The sequence below is a fragment of the Poecilia mexicana genome, unplaced genomic scaffold (assembly GCF_051168715.1).
Source record: "Poecilia mexicana isolate PSO_F unplaced genomic scaffold, ASM5116871v1 scaffold_17, whole genome shotgun sequence".
Lineage (NCBI taxonomy): Eukaryota > Metazoa > Chordata > Actinopteri > Cyprinodontiformes > Poeciliidae > Poecilia > Poecilia mexicana.
In genome coordinates, this window is record NW_028263386.1 from 3,134,070 (window position 1) to 3,157,770 (window position 23,701).

The following is a 23,701-nucleotide window of genomic DNA, read 5'->3' on the forward strand; positions in this document are numbered from 1 at the left end:
TGATCACAACTTTTTACACAATTTAATGTAAATTAGGGATGATTAAACCTCATTTCAGACTTAGAATAGTGATTTTTTTTATTTACTTATATTAATACGCTACATAATTTTGGCATCAGCTGAATATTTTCTCTCATTAAATATAGTCAAACCATCTTTCTGATGTTTTTACACCAGCCTCGCTGAACTGAACGTTCCGCCATGAATGGATAAAAATGAGCTGACTCGTTTGGATAACGTGACTGTTACGTTCCGCCACCAGATGGCGCCCGCGTCTGTTGTAGCTGGGTCTGTTTGAAGCTCCCTCCTTGTCGGTGACCTGTTTTCTCGCGATGACAGCTTCCTGCAGATTTGCTGAGACGGACGGCTCTCCTTCACAGACTGGAGGATGAACAGAGGAGGGAACAGGGCTGTCGGAGTTTAGCTGGTCGGCATGCAGAGGAAGCAGCTGCTCGATTGAATTTTCCCTGTTTTTTGTTTCGGATAGAGCGAATGCTGCTGGAGGATATAGGTGAGTGGGCTGTTTGCTCAGTTTTAGCCGTTGAGGAACAAGTAGTTGTTTTTTTTTACTGTACGTAACACCGGTGAAGTGCCTTCATACGTGTCACTGTGTCGTCACGGCGGACTCGGTTCAAAAACTGTTCCAGTTAAGATACATAATATCAAACATCAAATTTGGACACGTCAAAAGTGGTTTGTTGATAAAAAATTTATTAATTATTCTATTTCATTTGATTCGGCTTTGACATACCCTAAAAAAACGTTAAATATGTTGGTAAAATATCTGCTTTCATAACAGCTTTGAGCATTCGTTACAGTGAGTAATGGTAGAGGAATGAGGTGAGAGACTTTTCAAAGTTAAAATATTAAACAAACCAAAAGAGTTGGGAATTTATTATTGAAACCGAATTTAACCGAATGGCCTGCATAGTTTTCCTGCAAGTAATTTCACTATTAATGTCCTTTTTAAAACTTTTTAGATGCCATGACAGCAGATGAAGTTGACTTTTAATAACAACATGCTGTGGAATAATTAATTAGCTAAGGAGGATTACAGGACTTCACAAAATACATCTTTTTATTAAGTGCACTGAACACATGTAGATGACATCACAAAAGGTACAAGAAGCCAGCCGATCAGCTGGTGTTTGAAAACATTGACAACATTTGAGTTGCAAAGACTCCACCTTTTATGTTTTAGGCACAGCCTGGGCTTATTTTAACTCCATCTGTCTGCCTCTGGTGTCGTTTTTGACTGAAGTAATGGGTGGAGTGGCAGATCTGCAGGAAATATTGAAACTTGTAAATCACCTTACTGGAATACATTAGCCAGTGCATTTGACTTTTATAGCTACCTGGCTCAAAGTAGTTGATGAAGTCAGCCCTGTTCTTCTTTAGAACTACATCTATGTGTGCTATTGTTGCTAAAATCAATGCAGCTGAAATATTTTACAAGTAAACGGTGTGTGGGAGATATTTAATGAAAACATGTAGCAACAAAAAAGTTACAATTGGGCATACTCAAAAAAAAACTCTGATCAATTTCCTTATGCCTGGCATGTGCAGAAGAAAGCTTGTTTTAATAACAATTTACAACAATATATGAAAACAGCATTTTATGGGTATCAAACTTTATTTAAAGGAAGTTTGATTTTAAATAAAAGTCAGGCTAATAGCTTCAAATGAGTTTATAGGATGTAGAGTTTCTAGATGGCAAATGCTACCATAGATTTATAACAGTGGTATTTATAAAGCTTTTTAATTTATACATAGCAAAGGTGACTTTTCACATTCCAACGTTTTATGACAGTGCTATTAATTTAAATCTCTACAAGCCATATTCATTTACGTTTGGCATATAAAAACAATTTTTGAATTCATTATTGCATCTGATGTTTATTTTTACTTAACAGAGTTATCACCATGCAGCTATTTAGGTCAAACTTTTTAAAAACAAAACAAAACAAAAAAACATGTATACAGCAAACTCGTGTTGAAAATGTGAAACAGTTTGTTTTGATGCTGTCAACCTGAATTTATGATCATATTTTAAATAGAGATGATGTGTTCATGTTTCATCTTGGTCAGATATCTGTTACATCAGGCATGTCAACAGTCCTGAAGGCCTGGTATCTTTTAGATGTTTATCTTCTTCAGCACACCTGAATCAGATAACTGGGCCATTAGCAGAGCTCTGTGGAGCCTGACTGCTTGCTGGAGGTAATTCAGGTTTGATTTAAGTGTGTTGGACAGAGATGCAGCTAAATGTTGAAGGATACCGGCCCTCGAGGCCTGGATTTCACAACACTGGTTTAAAGATGTGCCAAAAGTTATAATAATCAAATAGTCAATGTGATTGACCAATTCTTTCTTTGCCATTAAATAATTTCTGTCATAAATTTAAAGAAGCAATTCATTAAAAAACTTACATTTGTTTAGTATAATAGCTACACTTTAGAGAGGGGAAGTTTGTTGCTTCTTTTTTTTTTAAATCCAGTTTTGGAAAATGCGATTTCTGAATTATTTTTATCCACACTGTTGTTTTTTAAATTTTTAATCAGTTATGAGAAGACACAGTGGTAAAACCTTAAACTGCTGCAGTGCAAGTTGCTCAACATGTTGTTCCTGGGTAACCAAAGAGTGAGTGAGTTGCTAGGTAACCAAAGAGTGAGTGAGTTGCTAGGTAACCACAGAGCATCAGTTGATGCCACCAACCTTACCTAGCTGGCTGTGATAGGTTGCCTTTCCTCTGCCTACATTGCCCAGAATGCTGTGCGGTTCAGTGATATTCATCTATTGCCATATCTATAATATTTTATTTACTTTCCAGCTCTACCCATCAGCAAAAATAACCTCGCCAGTTATTTTTGCAGCAGCTTAAACAATCTTCTTTTTAATAGACAGTTGAGCTTCATACCTGCTGCAATAATAATGTCTTGTCTCACACTTATTCCCTTGTTTACATTGTTTTCATTGTTTTCTGAGCCCTGAAATCCTCCTCTAATATTCAAATCAAAGTCATAACCTTCTTCTTTCATTTCTAATTCCAGCCAGTTTATTTAGCGCTATGTTTAGCCTGCTGGCTGCCAGTGTTGCAGCTCTTCACCAGCCCATGACAGCTCTGTCTGTCTGCCTCTGCGGTGTGCCAAAGCGCTGTCACCACCCTATCAGAGCGTCCTGTCTGAGGACGACTCCACATCCTTGTGATAATATTGTGAAAGGCTCCCCTAAAAATCACTGTCAAAAATGTCTTTACAGTGAGGAAATGAGCAACAGGATGGAGGGTACTGCAGGACCAGGCACCAGGGCAAATGGACCTGTCCCGGCGCCCAGTGGGAACCAGGTACCGCCGCCACCGGGTCCGCCTCTGGCCCCGGAGGAGCTGGAAGAGGAGCAGCCGTCTTCACTGGCCGACGTCTCTCAAATGTGGATTAAATTTGCCAAAACATTTGCCATCATATTCCCCATCTACATATTGGGATACTTTGAGTTCAGCTTCAGCTGGGTTCTGATTGGACTCGCCATGCTTTTTTACTGGAGGAAGAACCATGGCAGCAAGGACTACAGGATAAACCGGGCTTTGGCGTTCCTAGATCACAAGGATACGGCCGCGAGGCAGAGTCTGCCAGCAACGGAGCTGCCACCCTGGGTGAGTCCTGGTTTGATCCTATCAGTGTTTTGTTGCCTTTACTTAGGAATGTGGCAATGCATCAAATGGATCAGGAGCAGAATCTCAGCCATGGTTAACAGACTCATTTTTACCTTCTTACGCCAGATTGGACTTGGTATTAAGTAGCTCTTTAAGTCTGTTAAGAATAAGACGTCCTAGTTCAATCACTGGTTTGTCCAACACAAAAGAAGGATAATATCAGAAATCTGTTATTTCTTTGTGAGGAAGTCAATATTTTTGCTTGTTTTAAAATGAAATCCGAGTCAGTCTACCTCTTGATCTGTTAATCAACAGGAAATCATTTCTTCTTTTTATCAAAATCTGATCCGTAGACACTTAACGTTTCTTAAATTGATGATAAACTCACTAAATGTAAATATATATTAGTTTAAATCTTCAAGTGGGCACTACCTTTAGTTTATCATGAAGCACTTCATATGAATGCTTTTTTTGTTGTTGTTTTCTGCAAGATTTTCCACCCAGAGGGATTTTTAGTCATAATCTGTCCAGACTAGTAACTCCATAATTTCCATAACTAATCAATTAGTCACAAGATGAATTAAAATGAGCTCGATAATTTTCATTTAGATGATTAATATTTTTTGAAGGGCAATTTTGTTTACATAGACTTCATAATTCATTTTCTATAGGGTTTGGTTGTGTTTGTTTTTTATTGCCGTTTTATTTATTGTTTTTAGTTGCTGGAAATTTAAGCTATCTTCCAGTTCTTAGCAAAATTAAAGTTTATTGGTCTTTGATAAGGCAAATTTACATCATTGTGCCATTATCAATACATTGCTTGAAAATGGTCTTAAAACGACAATATTATCATTTATCACAATAATTTCTGGACTAGTTTATTGTCCAGGAAATGTGTTTTTGTGACAGGCGTTATTGTTGCTTTTGAAAACAAAGCTAGCAATAAAAGCTAAAATTAGGTTGGACTGCATAATTCCATACATGCTAAAACAGCTTAAAGTGTCGCTTTAGGTTTTGTTGACATTTCATCTGACATTTTTCCAGACCATGTGTTCCAGAAAAATTACTCTGGTGACATCTAGGAGCAAAAACAGAAAAACAAATCAGCAACATCAGGAAATTCAGTCATTAATATGCTTGTTGGCCTGACTGATAATTAACTGCTTTATTTTAATTTCCCTTGTTAGAAATGCAATTAAAAGCCAGTGAACTCTTGAAGCTGTCCTTCAGGACTCACTCTACTGTAATTTCTGCCATTCTTGTCATAGCTGCATGTCTGTGTGCAGTGAAGCTTATGAAATGGACGAGGAGGAAGCCGACTGGACACACATCTTCCACATTGCTGTCATTTTTTTCTTCATAATGACAAATGGCATGCAGTACCAGTTCCTTGCATGCTGAGAATGCAGGAATGTATGTGAAGTGGGCGTGTGCATAAAAGATCAGATATGTTGGAGTGGAAAGTTTTGGTCGTTTGAGTCGATTCATTAGGATTTTATTTTCTCATCTTACTAGCTCTTTTAGGTGGTATTATTAGAGCTGCAGTGATTCAGTATTAATATCTGTATTAGTCACAATTTTAAAAATATTTTAGAGCGGATATCAGTGTCAATGTGCCCAATCCATAAGGGCAGATCTAGTCAGTCTGCACTCGTGGAGTCATCAAATACTTTTGTAAGTCAGTACATTTATGTCTGTTTTTAAAGTAAGTGCTGTTTTTCTGAATTGGATCCGTATCGGCCGAAACTGAACCTCAGGTATCGGAAGTGAAAAAAGGGGATTGGTACATCGTCAGGTATTACATCTGTCTGATTTCTTAAGAGTAAAATAAGTGACGTTAAAGAGAAATACATGACAAAATGTGTGAGTCTTTAAAATGAAGTTTCTTTATCAGTGCAGCAGGTTGAACGATTGAACGATTCCATCTTTTATGTTATAAGCCCACAGCAGCACAAATATGATGGTCATCAATTACAGCCATAACAGAGGAGAGAAAATCGCTGACTACTGTTTCGCTGGATGTAGTTCACAGAGGTGTTAACCTGCTGCAGCGTTTTTAATGAAATCAGACAGAGCTGCTGGTCAGCTCATTGTTTTCCTAATTTAAGGAGTTGATTCATCTAACATGAGGTGAACTTTGGCCCTGAACGACACTCAGCCTTCGCTGTCCTCGCAGAAGATACTGTATCTGCTTCACCTCTGTTACACTGACCTCACAGCTCCCCATGACACTTTCACACAGTCTGCTCACATCTGGGCCTGTACGCTCTGAAATGTTGGAATCAAGAGGGGAGTTATCTATCCTGACCGTAAAATTACATGAATTTAATCAATGTTTGATAAAATCATCTAATTAGTGAAGTAAACTTTATTATGGGGGCAGTTTGTTGTTCAAACAGCAGTGAAGACATTAAAAAAACCAAAATGCATACAAGAATAGAGGCAAGTCCATATTAGTTCATATGATGTGGATCTGGTTAATATCTGCTGGAAAATCCATTCATCGTATAATAAGGCACTCTGTATCTCTGCACAGAATGTAAATGTTTTATCTTTTTTTGGTGTTCAGGTTAATAAGTTGATACAGAATTGGAAATCTCTGAAATGACTGTCGGATGTTTTATTTGTAGTCGAATTTTATAAAGCTAGTTCAAGGTTTTGTAATGGAGTAATTAGTTAATCTAATTTTTATCAACAAGCAGAACTTAATGTTCAGTCTTCCTCAGTATTAGTTTATCTGCATCCCACAGTTTGACCTGAACGCAGTTATGAGATTAAGTTCAGGCCACTGCAGATTAATAGCTCATAACTTAAGGCAGTCTTTTAATTTAGTTTTTTTTTTCATTATGGAGAAAACGTTACATGTATTTATCTGGTTGATGTCCACTCCCCTGTTCAGGTTGTTCATGAAAATTAAATGCAATTGAATATATTATTATTATTTAAAAACTGACAGAAACCTCAGTTTATTTGATGAGAAACTCTTGCATGGTGTCAGTTGCACCAGTAAATGATGGATTGACATAAAAATAACGAACCCAGTGGTTTAAGAAAGCGACGTAGATAGTGTGGTAGCATAGATGTGTGATACAGAATAAACTCCCTCTTGGTGGAAAGGTGAGCAGTGAAGCAGTTCTGATGGTATTTCAGTGGCCTCATTCTCACTGGACTTGATCTCGTCTCCCTGCAAATATTCCTGGAATGAGATTTGATCAGCAGTGTGTGCAGCAGCACAGTCTGAGGTAATGACACACTTTGATTACTTAGAAAATAAGTTCACAGTGAACGGCTCTTTCATGTTCTGCTGTGGTAGAAACAAAGGGTGGCTCAGTTTTTATCATTCCAGGTTGTTGGTCGTGTTCTGCAGCTTTTTAAGTTTGGCTTTAATTGTCCTCCAAATTCTTAAACCAACTCTGAAATGAAGAATATAGAGTTAGATTCACAGTCAAGCTTTAGAAAGTAGTTCAGTTTCAGCTGTTCTTCATCATTACTAACCAGAAGGCTGGAAAACCAGAGGAGCATAACAGGAATGTTGTTCATGTGATCACTGAAGGAAACAAGCTGGTTAACTCTAATAATTTAAACATATAAAAAGCTTTTGGTGCTCAGATGTGGTTCATTTCATGAGACATGTTGAGTTAGATGACTAAACTTTATAGTAGGAAATGAAGAAGCTATCTGGTCAGAGTATCAGAAGTCTGAGGAATGAAGTCAGACGGGTAAACTACAGACTGCAGGCTGAACCAATACTATGTTTTCTGTTGTTACCATGACGCATCCAAACACAACTCAGACTGAACAAATTAGCATATTTCTGAAACCTTGAGAGAACTTTGCCCCAATTATTCCTTTTCCTCCAAAAAAAAGCAATGCTGTGGTGAAATTTGAAGCATAAAAGAAGTCTGTAAAAGCATATAGCTTGAATTTACTTTATTTATTCAGGTGCATAGATATCTAGTTTGTTTTTGATGGTTTCTGTATCAATAATCCAAAATGTTTTAACATTTAAAGAATTTGTACAGTCCTAGCATAGAGATGATTGTTGTTCATGTAGTTTGTTTGTGTCTGAGATTTGGTTTGTCTATAAACACATCTCAGCAAATTAAAGGCCCCTCTCCCAGGATTCCCCACATTTGTACTGAAAAACTGTTAATGGTGCTGATGGTTTGAACAGAATGGGCCCCAAAACTATTTCTGCTTAAGGCCCCATATGGTTCATTAAGCAGAAATTGTTATTATGCCGATGTATTTTTAGGTGAAAGATGCCGTTAAAGACGTGTTTTGAATTGTTGCCATATAAATAAACTGAATTTAATTTAATATAAATATTGTGGAAGGAAAACCCCCTAAAAATTTCCACTTTAACTTAAGTTGGTGGTTTAATTTAAGTTTTGATGTTTTTTGTGTTCAGTATGTTAATAAAGTAGGTTTAAGTGAAGTGTGGTCTGATGGGTGTAGTTGAGCTGAAGATAAAATAAGAAATATTCAAAATTGGCTGAATTAATTCAGACATCTAAGGGTTAAATTGGTGCAATGTCCTAAATAATCCTGTTCTCTTAAAGTTACAGTGGAGTTGAGGCGAGTCTGAGTCAGAGGAGTTTGGTTGAGATGAGTTATTATTGGGCGTGACTTGACGGTGAATAGAACGGTTTTGGTGAAACCCCTTTTTGTTCCCTCCACCGTTGGTGTTAACCTTGAAGGAAACAGTGAGTCTGTTTTCACAACCAGCAGCAGTGAAGTAGTGGAGCGGTTTCCTCCTTCCTCCTCCTCTTCCTCCTCTTCCATTCTTCATATGTGTGCACTGGTCTGACACGGCCTGGGTGGAGATCTCACGTTCTGAAGTGCCAAAGGGCTGGGCTGCTCTCTGCGCCGCTCTGCAGGAGGAATGGAAACAATGTTAAAGCCTCTCTTTTACTTTAACCTACAAGTGTTTAATCTGCACATTTTTGTCGTCATCTTTTGAATTTGTAGAAGAATATTTCTTTCTTTTGAGTGAAACCATGCCTAAACATAACTGTTTTTGTCCTTTAGCACCTCCCATGGTGTAGCACATCTAAAATATCAGTGTGTGAGAAATAGTAAATCTACTGAACAATCGTGTCCTTGTTGAAACAGATGGCCTTTTGTGTTGTGATGCAGTGAGTTGCTATTCATCCCTGGAGCCAAATAGGCTTAGTAAGCCTTCCTGGGAGCTGGTTTCCATTTAAATCCAGTCAAACTACCTTTAGTCTCAGGTGGAGAATCAGCCGGTTGCAGCGTTGAGAGGAAACAACCAGTATGACTAGAAGTGGGAGAGATGATGATGATCTTAGATGAAAAATGAAAAATGTTGACGAGCTGCATAAGCCGAAAGATTGAGATTTTTCTATATTCTTTGCATTGTATTTGAAGTTTAAGTTTAGTTTTTTTTCTTTTCCTTCAACTAAACTTTAAAATGTATGTTTTAATGAAGTAGTTAAGCCTCAGAAAAGGGGCTAGTGTTTCCTAGCCCCCTTTTTTTCATTTTATTATTTTTTTCAGTGTTAAATGCTTGTTAGACATTAAAGTTCATGAATCATTGGGAGGGCAAACTTGAATTATTATGCCATTACTATTATATTATTTGAAAATGGTCTCAAAACAACAATATTATCATTTATGAACTTCAAGTATTAGCATGAAGCTAATTGAAAGTACTTGGAGTATTCACTCTGCTTAGTGTTGTGTATTCAGATTAGTCATGTAATCATTTAATACAGCAGCCATTATGAGTAAGATGAAAACTAAATGATTCTGATGTCAATAATAATGGTAACACTGATGCTAAAGTTAAGCTCATTTCACACAATAAACATGATATAAATGTTTTTTTTATAAATGTTTTTTTTACTGTTCGATACGTAGAAAGTGTCAATTTACCTGATTGATGTTTTAGTTTGAAGTTAAAAAAGTAGTTTGCAGTAGAAAACTAAGTTTAAAGTCTTAAAATTGACAACGTATTTCTTAAATGACAGATTAGCAAAATTTAGAAACTAATTCAAATCTGGTTAGAAATCTTTATACTAAGTCATGATGTTTAAGAGCTGTTAATATTAATTGGAAAACTGATAAAGAATGTTTTACTGTAAAGAAAGTGGAGATGTGACATTTTTGCAACCAACAGGTATAACATTTTGTATGGGTGATTGCATTAACGTGAAGTTGGGGGTTTTCAATGGTTACAATGGAGTCTTAATGGGATTATGTCCTGTTTTTATTTGTTCATTGGCGAAAGCAAGTAAATGTTTGGCCTGGCATTGTTTCTGGAAAATGTCCTGCAGCATTAAACATAAAGTATTTAGTTTAATAACAGCAGATCTCATCCAGGAAAGCATCTGTTAGAATGGAAGGCCACTGTTCTTTCTTTGTGCTTTATTTTAAGCAGAATAATGAAAAGTCTGCATGTTAATATTATATGTTCTGTTTTGTAGATGTTGGCTAATTCTCATCAAAAGTGGACATGGGTGTTTTTGTTCTTTCGTTGCTAATACCTGCATCATTGTGAAGAAGACGATGCCTCTTTCTCATGTTTTTGTATTTTTAATTGACTTTTGTTTGGACTGATTGCATTTTAGATTGATGATTGGTATCTGGCTAGATAGTAGTTCACTTTCAGTTTTTAGTACAGGTTAAATGTTGATAGTAAATGAGTGATTTAAATTGATCAGTTTTGTATAGATTGGTGATCTGCAGGTCAGACACTCAAAAAACTTGTTCATGAAATGTATCAAAATTAGAAACTCCCTTTTTTCTGCTTTGAAAAAGCATAAAAACACTATTCTTAATTCTGTTTGGTTTGGGGTTTAAATAATATCAAATAAATTATGCATAACTTAAGACAGACTTTTCTCTCTTTCATTCTTTTTCTCCTTATGTTATTTTATACATATTGAGTTGGAGAGTGAAACTCTTTTTGAAGGTTTTCCACAGAACCAACTAAACTTCACCTGACCTCTTAAAGTTGCGTTTTCATCTTGAATTGATATGCTGCTATCTGATAATCTTATCATGCCGATGTATTTTTATGCTGTTAAAGAAAACCAAACTTAAGCCAGACGTAAGCCATCTGCTGCAGATGGATTGAAACACAAACTCTTTTACAAAGATTGCAACATATTTAATGGGTTTGAATGTTAGTTTTACGGCTTATAGTTTTGTAAATTGGGTGTCGGCCTTCCTGCAGAAGTCCTCAGGTTTAAGAGTTGCTATTGCATTATCATGCAGCAGCTCAGATGACTTATGTTGCAGCTTCATTGCTCATGTTGAAATGAGGGTGTGTGCCATATTAAATTATTGTGGACTGCCTTCAGTGCTATTGTTTACTCAGTGTTTTAACTGTGCAGGAATACTTTGATTTGAACCAGTAAAAACTACAAGGGGCTGTATTTGGCCCCAGTAGCCTGTTTGTCTTGTCTCGCAAAAGTATTATTGCCTCTTGAACTTTCTTCAGTTGGTGCAGCAGACATGTGGAACGTGATGCAGTCAGTTAAAGGACAGATGAAGTGGTTCAAATTCAGGTATATTAATGTTGGAATATCCTAGTCCTGAATCTGAGACAAAACCTTAAACTGATCTTCATGAATATTCTCCTTCCAATCTGACGGAGGTTGAGGTGTTTTGCAAAGAGGAATGGACGATGATGTCAGTCTACAGACTGCAAAAAAAAAACATGTTTTCAACTCAAAGACTAAGAAAATGTCTGTGCAATACTTCAGATTTTCATTTGTAAAAAGAAAAGAAAAGCCTTGTTTAATTTCCTCCCACTTTACAGTGATGCACTACTTTGTCTTTTAAAATCCCAATAAACTGAAGGGTGTGGCTGGAATGCAGCAAAGTTCAAAGGGTTTGAATACTTTTGCAAAGTACTGAAACCATGTTTTCATTAAGATATACTTATGTAAGTTTCACTGACTTTTGCAGCTGGAGTGTGAAAGGCTGCTTGATTTTTGTCCCGTTATTCCCTTCTGACAAGCATAAGAACACCCCAAATTATTGGGATTAAGGTAATCTTAATTTATGCTGTGTGTTGAGATCCAATCCACTTAGAAGGACATCTGTGCCACTCCTATCTAAAATAGGGAAAAATCAACATGTTGGATAGTCTTTGCCTGACATTGCAGTGTGTTTTATTCCTGAGGACAAACGAGAACGCAGCCAGTTGAATGTGATCTTTAGCCAATCAGAAAGCGAGGCGAAGGAAACATGGAGGGAAGTTCTAAATAAAAAAGACCATATAACTGTCATGAAGGCCCAGAAAGTCCAGTGAACGTTGTAGACACCTTTGTAACATTATTTCTTTGTTAAAGATGGAGAAAAACTGTCGCCATTGCTTCTTCCCAGTCGGCCATGTTTGTTTACCCTGAACTCACTTCGGGTCTCGGGAGGTTTTGAGAGAGTTCCCGTCTGAATGTTGGTGAAGGAAATCGATTTGTGTAACTCAACACCACACAAACCAGTTACATTTTTTTATTGTTGTGTTTGATCTCTTAGGTTTTGAAAATTGCCAGACAGTTTTAAAATCCGTGTGAACCAGGCGTAAGCAGCTTGTTCTGCCGTCACCATGCTGGGAAGAGGAGATTTTTGTTTCAGCTTATATTTTCTCTCGTCTCCTCCTTTCCTCTCGCTCTCAGTTTTTGAGCAGGAGGTGTGGCTGGAATAAAGTGTAGGATTTCCACACAGCTGGTGCATAGCTGAACCATGACTCTCATTAGAAGCACAAATAGAGATGCTCCCGCTTGCTGCTGATTGGCTGCCCAAAAGTCAGTCTTCAGTGAGTCATGGTTTTGCCTGAAGTCTGATCCTGTTCTTTTTAAATTGAGGCTGGATAGAAAACAGCTCTGCGGATCAGAACCTGTGGAGGTCTGCGCTGCTGTGGGTGTGTTGCTGCAGGCATGAAACATGATCCAGCAATGCATGTTTGTGCACTGCATCAACGAGTTAAATGATGTAAGGACACTGCAGATTATCCAACTAACATTAAATCTGATAAGTCAGAATATAACTTATCACACAAACTGGAAGATTTACTAGTTAAATCAAGGATTATTTTTGCATTTTTAGTTTCGTATGAGAAGATCAGTTGGTTTTTACTCGATCCAGAGTTATAATAAATCATTTTGCTTCTCCTGGTTGCCCCTTACTGAGAGAAACAGAAGTTCTTTCATTTTGAGTCCCTGGTTTTATGAGTTATTCAAGAAAAATAAATTGGTTCCCAGGTGACTCAAAGTAATAAACGTTCGTTGTTGAATTTTTGCTCCCAGTTCTTGGAGCAGATGTGTTGTTTTTCTTGCTCTCTCACTCTGTAAGCTTCACTTTTGGTCATAAATTACTGGAGAAAAATAAACACATTTACATGTTGTTACCTGTGAAAGCCTGAAGAATGAAGCACTTGTTGAATCAAGTTGTCTGGACTTCATCTGAGTCGTCTTTTATTTTCACATTAAGCTTCGTAAGACAACAGTTTAGAACAACGTTTAGCAGTAAAACCTCTCATTTGTCATGTTCTGTATTTCTTTATCATTCTATCAAGTCATGGTAGAAGAAATAACAGCAGGTTTAGGTCTAGACTTGCAGTCCTTTAAGCTTTTTAGCCATTCTTTTATAAATGTTCTGCTCTCTCAGAGACTATTGTCCCAATATTGATACGGGTTGCACGGATCGCCTCATGTTTGACTCTAGAATACTTCGATATGCAGTTCTTGAGTGATTGCACTACTACTCCACCACCATGCTTCACAATTGGAGAAGGTACTTGAGTTGATTTTGAATTCAGTTCCCTTTATCCACAGGATAGTTTCTAAACCTATTTTGATATAGTTTCAGTTGCATCTGATTAATTCAGATGCAACTCAAGTCATGCTGCAGATTTACTTTAAAGTAGGGCTGTTGTAAACGAATATTTTAGTAATCGAGTAATCTATCGATTATTCTTACGATTAATCGAGTAATCGGATAAAAAAAATTCTAAAATGAAATATTGGTAAATCTGGCATAATACCGGTGTTACTATCAGATATCAATGTCAGTCCAATTTTTCATATTTGAGCATCCCTAACAGTTGCTTTTTTGTAGTTTAGAAAACTAACCTGTAACAATAATAGCTCACTTTCTAAGTTAACCAGAAGAAAAGTTATAGAAAAATCTGAAATTATATTGAATGTAATAACAAAGAGGCAGGCTCACAAATATGCTTATAAAAAATGTCTACAATCCAGCTTTTAGTTTATGTATTCATCTTCAGTGAGTTTAATAGATTAATTAAACTCACCTTGCCACCTAACCTGTCACGCTTTGGGTTTGAAAATACGGGAAATGCCGCCTGGAGTGGGAGGAGAGGGTGAATGAACGAACGTAAGATGGGGTGGAGGGGAGGAAATAGACCAGCGGACTGACGAACCGTTAGACCGGGGGACGAACACGGGGGAAGCAATACGGGATATTTACGACACCTTCACTGGTCACACTCAGAAACTCATCTACCAGCCATGTACGATGCGCTCCGCCACCCGTTTCTTCAGACCGGGATATGAAATTTATTGTGCGGTTCGTCGGTAAAGCTACATTTACACGGTAAGCATCAGCTACTCAGCCGCCCGCCCTGTTCAGGCTATCCGCTCACCTCAGCGCTCTTCCCGCCGTTCGCTTTCAACCAGCAGCCCCGGAGGAGAAATGCTGCCGTACTCCAGGCATCCCCCAGTCATTTTAAGGATGCTTATTGGTTCCCCAAAAACGATAAAAAGTCGGGCATTATCATCAATCAATAAAATCCCCACGGGCCAATCTTGAAGATTGGACTTTATGCCGCTGAGACTTAGCTTTTGTCAACAACTCAGAGGCGGAAGTGAGAGCTCCGCGCAACGCAAATGAAGTCCCGGCCGGAACATGGTGCGCTAACTAATAAAACATAAATTAACGAAGCTTCGAGGCAGGTAAATTTTCCTCGAGGAATTTTAGTAATCGAGGTACTCGAATCATTCGAGGAATCGTTTCAGCCCTACTTTAAAGACTGAATTTGATGGGATGAAAATTTGCAACTTTTGCGATTGTTTTTGTGATTTTCATTTTGCAATCAAAAGCACTAATTTTGATTGCAAAATGTATCTTACAGTGATAGGTTAGAAATATTTGCAAGGCATTTTCCATTATTTCTTCCTTTTTAAACCCCTTCCAAATCTACGTATTAAAAAACAAGATCAGAGAAAAAAGAAGCAGAGAGATTGCACACAAACGCTTTTATTCTTTAAAGAACTTAAATAGCTACATTTCTGCTGCTCTCCATTTTGATCACGGACTACAAAATGACATGAAGAAATGCTGCCATGTTCATGTGGGAGTTAGTGTCACGAAAACAAAATATTCTCTAGCATTTTTGTAGAAAAGTAGCAATAAGCTTGCGATTATGCATTATTGAGAAAAAATGCAAGGATCTGTTTATTTTACATGAGTTTCTACGATCGCTGGATTGTGAAAACATGGAGATACTGTTAAATATTTCTCACACATTTGTGGGAAATGGTCATAAACCCTTTTCCCCAAATCATTTCTGCATGTCTATATTTTAAGTTCTTTCATCTGTTTTCTGCATTTTCCTCTAAAAGCTGAATCATTTAGTCTTGTTTGCACCTAAAATAAACCGTTTACTTTATGCCGCTGCTTGTCAGGTGCTGTTGTTTTAGCTTTAGTATTTTATTGTCTCATCTAACACCTTAGCCATGTACCTGAACCATTTCTCTTTATGTCATAGACGCTTGCTTGACAGATGGCTGAACCAACATTTCTGCAGCAGCTTCCCCTCATGTTTAACCTTTAATGAACCTCCAGGAACACACACTGTCACAACACACAGGAATTTGTGTTTCATTTGCATATTTAGCTGCATTTTACCTCATGTTTGACTTCCCTGTGTTCCTGGAGTCAGTTGGATTTAATGAGAACTAATTATTTTCTTCTTCCTTTAGCTTTGTATATTCAGGTCTGCTTGGCTTTTTGTAAAACATTCAGCTGTTTAGTGAGCTTTCCATCCCACTTCCTGATACATAATTATTGCATAAATACCAATTTAACAACAGTTACATTTAGATGTTTTCCTTTACAAGTTCAACAAACTTGTATTATGTTCAGTTCTATTCCATATGAATAGATGATTTACAATTAAATCGTTTCTATGCTTTCTTTGTTTACATCACAATAAACTTAAAAGGCTAGTATGTAATTTCTGAAATAATCACCATGTGATGATGATGATGTCATCATCAGTGTGGGGTTGTTTGTTTAAGTTTTGGATGCATGACTTTGTGCATGTGAGTCACACTGCATGTACTTCCTGATTGACCTCGTGTGTCGCTCTGGGTCACAGGAGCCTGTTAGCCTGAGAGGATTCATGCAGCAGCTTGTTTTATTTATGTATTATATGTAAAGTAATTAAAGTCCAACCTGTATACTTACAGCCCCATTAACAGTTTTAAGTAGGTAAAAAAAACAGCAGATAATTAACTTTGACTTCAGGAATATCAACCTTAATTTATGCTTCAAAGTCACTTTTCATAAAAATCTTTCTTCTGTTCATTATCAAAGGTGATTGTGATTGAGACATTATGTGATTTTTACCTTTTACTACACTTTACACCTCAGAAGAAAATACAGTTACAAAACAATTAGGGCTGAAACAATTAATCAGATTAATCGGAATGAATTGATTGTTGCAATAATCAACTAATTAAGCCAAAGCAGATATATATATATATATATATATATATATATATATATATATATATATATATATATATATATATATATATATATATATATATATATATAAACGCCTTTGTCTGTAAATATACTTTATCCAAAACTGCTCAAGCGGCATAGTTTAATCCTTATCTGATTCAGATTCACTGAATGTGTGCTATTTTATTTCAGTTTAGGCAATAAAATATTAATTTTCTTCCTTTAAAAGGGGTTTGAATCATTTGTTCATATGCATCTTTTTATGTATTCCTAATGTTGTGCAAAAATGAAAAAAAAAACTTAACTGTTTAAATCAAAAATCTGCTGACTGTGCCCATTTTTTTTCCTTATCCAATATCTATCATCATCAGAGTGATGGATTACTAATATAATCATTACTGGCAGCTTTAAGAACAATTGTCCTTGATAATTTCTGTTGAAAATCCCAGAAAGAAGATGCGAATAACTTTCGGTTATTAATATAAAACATGACAACCATCGGCTGATAGGTCGTCTGTCTGTGCTGATTGCTGAAGTGAAGACAGAAAAGCCCAGCTGCATCTCGGTTGTGTGGAGATGTTGGTGTTTTTAAATAAATAAATTTTTTCTTCTCCCTTATAAACATAAACTTGTGCAGGCTCCTGTCAGAGTGTGTGCGTTATGTAACAGCCGTGTCGCTCCTGGCTGTCCGCTGCTGCACAGGCAGCCTGTGAGACTCTGGAAGCGTGATCAGCCTGTCTCAGTTGTCACAGATATCCCACAAGCCCCGGCGCTGAACCTCAATGTTTTTTTTGGGAGGGTTCTATGATTAGGCAAGCTGTCAACTGAGCATCATGACTCTACATACCACAATAAAACCTACTGGTTAGGATTTGGATTCTACTTTTAAATTCTAGGGAAAGGAAAGAATAGTTTTTCTAGAACTTGCAACTTAAAACTCTTACAATGTTCTCTGCTTCAAATGTATTTGCAGCATTGTTTAGTCAGGTCAGTGGGCGGGGCATTTTAACGTTTTAGCGTTTGGACTGCTGAACTGATACGGATCGGGTGCGTTAGTTCTCCTCCAACGGTAGCAGGAGGGAAACCGTCATCAAAACGTCTGGAGTGTGTCGGATTGTCTGGAACAGATGTTGGTGCCAGATGTGAATAGAGTCACTAAGTCTTGGGACTCAGATGAATTCAACAAATATTGAGACAGAGACTTTAAAGAGTTGAGGTCCAGTAAGGACCAGCAGTTCACTGATTCTAACTTTAACCTTTCTGTTTCCTTCCAGGTTCATTATCCAGATGTGGAGCGAGTGGAGTGGCTCAATAAGGTACCGATAGAAGCTTCTGTTGTTTGTTTTTTTGTTTCCAGCACACACAGACATCCACCAGTTACTCCTCATCATCTCTTATTAGCAGGCCAAAGTGGTGAGAGAGGGTTTAAAAAGGGATCCGATCCTAGAGCCCTGAGGGACCCCGTCCCAGTTACAGAGACATGAGAATCTGATCAGTTCCTGGAAGAGATTCGCTGACTGTCACTGTTTATTTCCAGAATATTACATGATCAGCACCCAAACACTCAAATTGATGGTGATGCTAAATTATACATGTTGTGTAAGCACTCAGAGGAGATTTCCAGGACCTTTAAAAGGTGATCTGTGCTCCTTAAATCACACCATTAGCAGAAGTTACCTGAGATGTTCCTGCAGGATGACAGAGTGTGGACTGGGAGAACTTCAGTGTTCACGATTTAGTTGTTTTTCTTCTCCCACCCAGTAAGTGCAGACATGCTTTAGAACCTTAAGCGCTAAAACTTTCTATCAATAACATTATTGGACTCTTCCATGTATTTGTTATGAACAGTTTAGGTGTAAATTGCATGATGAAAGGTATTAAAACAAATTAACTTATTTTATAAATGTCAAAGTAAATCATCAAAGCACTTACAAACACAAAGTTTTGCTGAAGTATTCACACTCCTTGCAGTTTTCCACTTTTTGTCATGTTAAATCTGTAAGCTTTGATCTATTTGATTAGGATTTCATGTAACAGACCAAAACAATATTGAACATGATTGCAAAAGAAGAAAATGGCACATTAAGAAGCTACTGTGCGTATTGTGTAGTGCCTGCTACTTACTGTGGAGCTTCTGTTTGTTGTGGAAGAAAAAAAAACATGTGACTGAGAATCAATGGGGTGGAACAGGATTGGATGTGAATATTAGGGCTGAAGAAAGGTTCCTTTGAGTTAATTTTCCTTTTCTCTCTGCTTTGCTGCAGACGGTGAAGCAGATGTGGCCGTTCATCTGCCAGTTTGTGGACAAACTGTTCAGGGAGACCATCGAGCCGGCTGTGAAGGGAGCCAACCCCCATCTCAGCACCTTCTGCTTCACCAAGGTCGACATGGGAGACAAGGTAGGGAGCAAACAGTCAGGCTTCAAAACATCGGAGTCACCACTCTGCTCACTGATTCCAGTTAATATCACCCTAAAGCGAAGGCTTTGTTTCTTCTGGGTGGTTTTGTGAAGTTCATGTCCGTCGTCAGAATCTTATTTGCAGCAGAATAAAGTTTTATTAGATCAGATTTATAGATCATACCCTCAGATTCTTTTGATTTTTACAAAAATATGTCCAGTAGAAAACATAAACTGGATATTTACATTTCTGATACCTGTCTATGTAATACAGTGAGCTGTTTCTATGTTTTTCTTAAATTTTGGAAGTTTGTAAAAAGATTAACTTCATACAGAGCTGAATTACTCTGTGCTCTAATCTGCAGAACCAAAGATCTTATTTTTCTTCTGACTTTCTTGATTTTTTTCCCTCTCTGTATTCAAAACATCAGAGAAGATTAAAGGCATTCCAGCGTCTGCAGAGACTTTGAAATAAACAGTAACTGTTTCAAATCTTCAGTCGCTGTTTAATCTTTCTGTTGTTGCATTTTTGTTGTGTGCTGCTGAACATCAGAAGCTTTCAGAAGCAGACTCTCTTAAGAAAAGCTGCTGATTATTCACCTGAGCTGAGAACTGTTCCTCACATCTGAGAAATAATTTGCTCACGTTCACCTTTTGTTTTCTCTTTGCGTGTGTGTGTGTGTGTGTGCAGCCACTCAGAGTGAACGGGGTGAAGGTTTACACAGAAAATGTGGACAAGCGGCAGGTCATCATGGACCTGCAGATCAGGTAGTTCTCCCTCCTACACTCACAAACTCACCATGATGCTGCAGACACAAGATTTTATTTTGCTTTTGTAGTTTTAACAGCAGAAACGCAGCCTGCAGATCCTTCCAACCAGTCTGCAGCAGAGTAAAACTAAACAGAACATCAGTCCCAATAAATTTAGATTAAAGTCAGCTTGGTGTAAAATCAAAGGCCAGTAGGGCTGAAGTTATATGACATGAAACACAAGTGAAGGCAACACTTATTTTACTAATAACTATTTTTGCTTTTTGTTATCTCTGTTAAAAAAGCACAGCATATCTATTTCCCTTAGCTACTGTCTTGTCTATTAACAGGTTTAATTTGCTCATTTTTCTCCCATTTTTACTTTTAGTTTTGTTGGTAACACAGAAATCGACATCGACATCAAGAAGTTTTACTGCAGGGCTGGAATCAAAAGCATACAGGTACGACTGATTTGTTTTTAAAACTTTCCGTTAAAATTTCCCCAAAGTCTCTGTAAATAACTCAGAAATCACAGTTTGCATCAAAGAAAAGTTCAATGTGTTGTGAAACGTAAAATATATTTAGGAGAAAAGGTTCCTGCACAGTTTGGATATATAATGAATCTTAAACAGAAGTAGAAAATGAACTGTGGTAAATATTAATATTTTCAGTCAACATGATAAATATTTGTAGGTCTACAGATAGAAAAGATGCTCTTAAGTCATTTTTTCCTTTGACTATAACGTGTTAATTTTGATTAATTAATTACATAGGTTTTGACTCGTTCAAAAATATTTTTTTACGCAAACGTTTACGTTTGTATTTGTGTGTTTCTGGTACGCCCATAAATCTGACGCACAAGCAACATCAGCAATGGACGACAAAGCACTTTCCACCGATATAAATAATAGAATAAAAACAATAAATATCTTTGTTGCTGAGCTCAGATGTATACTTATTCAAAAATGTAGCAGAAAAAAGGGTTTTTGAATTGAAAGTAATTGCTTATTTTGTCAAGTTTTGTTTATTTTTATTAGAATTGAGTCCCACCACTAATTTTTAAGTTTAAAATTAAAACTATGTTCTGCCTTGTAGCTGTGCAGTCTGTTGTCCCACATTACTCGTGTTGTCAGTCAGACAGGACTGTGCTCTGCTTCATTCCTTTAGCTGTGACCCCTGCAATAATCTGTGACCCCCTCAGAGAGAATTTTACATAATGTGTTGACTCGCGTCTGATAAAGCAGACGTTATCCACTCAGCCGTTGGCATGCGATCAGGCCATGTTTGCTGTTCAGAGATCAGCAGGGAGAAGAGAAACTGCCGCTTCTCAGCAGCTCAGTCAGTGTCTGCCTCGTATGTTCATTTCACAGCTGCAATAAAAGTTTCTATGGATGCTTTTCATCGCCTGTCAAACTTGACTGGATTATTCTCAGCAGCCATGAGTCATTATTTTCTTCACTTGTGTCACATCTTTTATTTATAGACTTCTCCTGCGTCCTGGTGGGACTGCATTATAAGGTTGCACATTATTTATAAAGCCCCCTCTTTCAGGCAGCAGTGAGCTGCAGGAGGAAACGGACATAAACAAAACTAATGCCTATCTTCAATCTTTTTCACCAGACTGATTTTGATGAGCAAAGTGCTCTTTGATTGCTCAGAGCAAGAAGCTATGTCCAAATTTGGTGCTCCAGACATGCAGTCTACATGACTGAGGTTTGACTCACAGCAGCACGAAGAAAAAAAATCCCTCAATGCCCCTGGTTTGGCTTCTTGCTGTCAGACTTTGAAAGTTAATAAACTGTTGCAGAAAATATGTGAATTATATGAGAAATGGATGCCGATAAAGCCACAAAGTACAAAGAAGGGAACAAAAAAGGGGATGTTTTGTATTTCCAGCTTCATAAAGAATTCTCTGTGTTGCTGCCGTTTTTGGTCAGATAAATATCAATATTTGAACCAGCAAAAGCAGTTCAGATGCAACTCGTCTTACTCTACAATCTGCTCTAATAAAACCTCTACAAGGGAAATAGCAGCAAACTCTGAGACTTAATTCAGACCTAGTTATTATAAATAGGACTTGTGTTCTCCAGAAGTCAACAGTATTTGGTGATAATTCCTGAGCAGAAACAGTTTGACGATGTTCTGTTGTCTGCAGCTTCATGGCATGCTGAGGGTGGTGATGGAGCCTCTCCTGGGGGACATGCCTCTGATCGGAGCCCTGTCCGTCTTTTTCCTCAAAAAACCTGTGAGTACTTTGATTCCTCCTCTCAGTCTTTGATAACTTTCACTTTGACAGAGTTTAAATAACACTGTGATGCTCCCTCCCTCAGGTTGAAATGAGTTAACGTTGTTTGACCACTTCAAGAATGCAAACCTGCTTTCTAGACACAAATTGTCCAAAAAATGATGAATTTTCCTTTAACGTTTGATGTCTTTTTGGAGAAGGATGAACTCAACTTGAGTCTCTTCTTCTCCATCTTTTCTTTATCTGTGTCCTCACTTCCTGACTGCAGTCTTCCTTCCTGTGGTCCAGAACGGTTTATCTTCCTGATCCAGGGTTTGATAGAATCACCCAGAGGAAAACAAGCATCATCAAGATGCTCTAAACACAAACAAGAAATTATCCCATCATCCCTTCATCCAACAGTAGAAACTTCAGCTTAGGAGCCGCTTGGAGACTCTTTTTTCCTTCTTTTATGAAATGTAACCTACATTTTATCTCTTTTTTTGTTTGTTTTATTTTTCTGGGTTCTAAATGTTTTGAGATAATCAGAGTATGATTACACATGATTCACACACGTAGTTGCTCATATGAAGTTTTCTGCTAAAATCAACAGTTTTTTCACACTCTGCTCAAAATAACACCTTCAGCTGATGAAATTGTGCACCAGTGTGAGTTTCAGCAGATTGCACTCATGCAATATGCTGAATTTGAGGTTTAGTGCTCATCATATACTGTCACTGGACTCATCTCTGTGAGACTTTTCTAAACTGAAAGCCACAAAACTGCAGTTTTAGACTTAAATACTAATGATGCAAGAACAGTTTCACTGCAGATGGTGACTGTAAAGTCTCAATCAACACGATCAAACAGCGGTTTCAGTTTATTTATTTACTCTTTGCTCTTTTCTTTGTTTCTGAAGAAATATTACTCAAACCCTTGCATCTTTGGTTTAAAAAACCCAACCGGTAGCTGATGTTCCATCATCAGTCTGAAGCACAAGCCGTCAGCCACAGTGCAGTGTTGCTGGTTTGTGGGTATTTGGTTGTTGGTGTTGTTTCTTCCTCCCTGCTCCACCCTGTGAGCCTGCTGAGTTGTGACAGGATGCTGAGCTTTCAGTATATTACAGCTGTGGTGTGACAGCGACTCACCAGGAAGCCAACCGTCTCCTTGGTTTAACCAGTTTATCTCTTTGATTGCTACATTTGTTACATTTTCAGCTGCTGCAGTTCAAACCAACCAAACCCTTTGAGCAACCTGTTCCCCTCCTCGCCTGTGGGGGCGCTGCACCAAAAACTGAAGCGCTCTCCAGTCTAATTTGGTGTGTTTCCATCTACTGGTTTGAAACGAGTCAATCAAGCAACGCAAAGATAATTTCACCAGATTGTGACTCCAACCATGGCTGTAATAAGTTAAATGTAGAAATTACAAACTAGCATGGAGGACACATGTCAGAAAAATGGAGATTTCTGTCCCACAGCCTGGAGGTCTGGACTCCAGGTTGGAGGGTGGAGCTCAGAGTCTTGTGCCTCTGGTAAGGCACAGGCCTGGCAGTGGATGGTGAAGTTCACTACATCTGAACTAATTCAGCTGATGTGTTTCCATCTCCTCTTCAGTGCATTAACTCTTTGTTGGAAAAGTCAAAAGCCACCTCAAGCAAACATATTTTTTTTCCATTCCTTATTTCCAAAATTGAGGAAGTGATTTAGATTTTTTCCGTTTCCATCAACCTTTCCTAATGCAACACTGAATTAAAAAAACATTTGGTGGAAACACAGCGACTGTCATCTGCTTTCACTGTTAAAGTGAAGCCTGCTGCAGTTTTAATATGTCCTGGAAAAATCCAGCCCCACTGCCCTGCAGAATCCATCCATGGTTCTGGTTATATTTGACTGTGACTGCGCGGTCTGGGCCTGACGTGAACGGGTCGCTAGCTGTA

At 37.7% G+C, this 23,701-nt stretch overlaps 1 protein-coding gene across 4 annotated transcripts in view; it reads left to right on the forward strand.

Moving 5' to 3' along the window:
- Positions 1-357: 357 nt before the first annotated feature.
- esyt2a (extended synaptotagmin-like protein 2a) overlaps positions 358-23,701 on the forward strand; it is a 42,794-nt gene continuing 19,450 nt past the window's right edge. For all 4 annotated transcript variants that reach the window (XM_014996724.2, XM_088014571.1, XM_014996727.2 and 1 more), the window contains exons 1-7: positions 358-511; positions 3,259-3,649; positions 17,668-17,709; positions 18,658-18,792; positions 19,483-19,559; positions 19,930-20,002; positions 21,697-21,786. In XM_014996724.2, the coding sequence (XP_014852210.2) occupies positions 3,266-3,649; positions 17,668-17,709; positions 18,658-18,792; positions 19,483-19,559; positions 19,930-20,002; positions 21,697-21,786 (801 nt within the window). In that variant the 5' untranslated portion in view covers positions 358-511; positions 3,259-3,265. The remainder of the gene's footprint in view (positions 512-3,258; positions 3,650-17,667; positions 17,710-18,657; positions 18,793-19,482; positions 19,560-19,929; positions 20,003-21,696; positions 21,787-23,701) is intronic.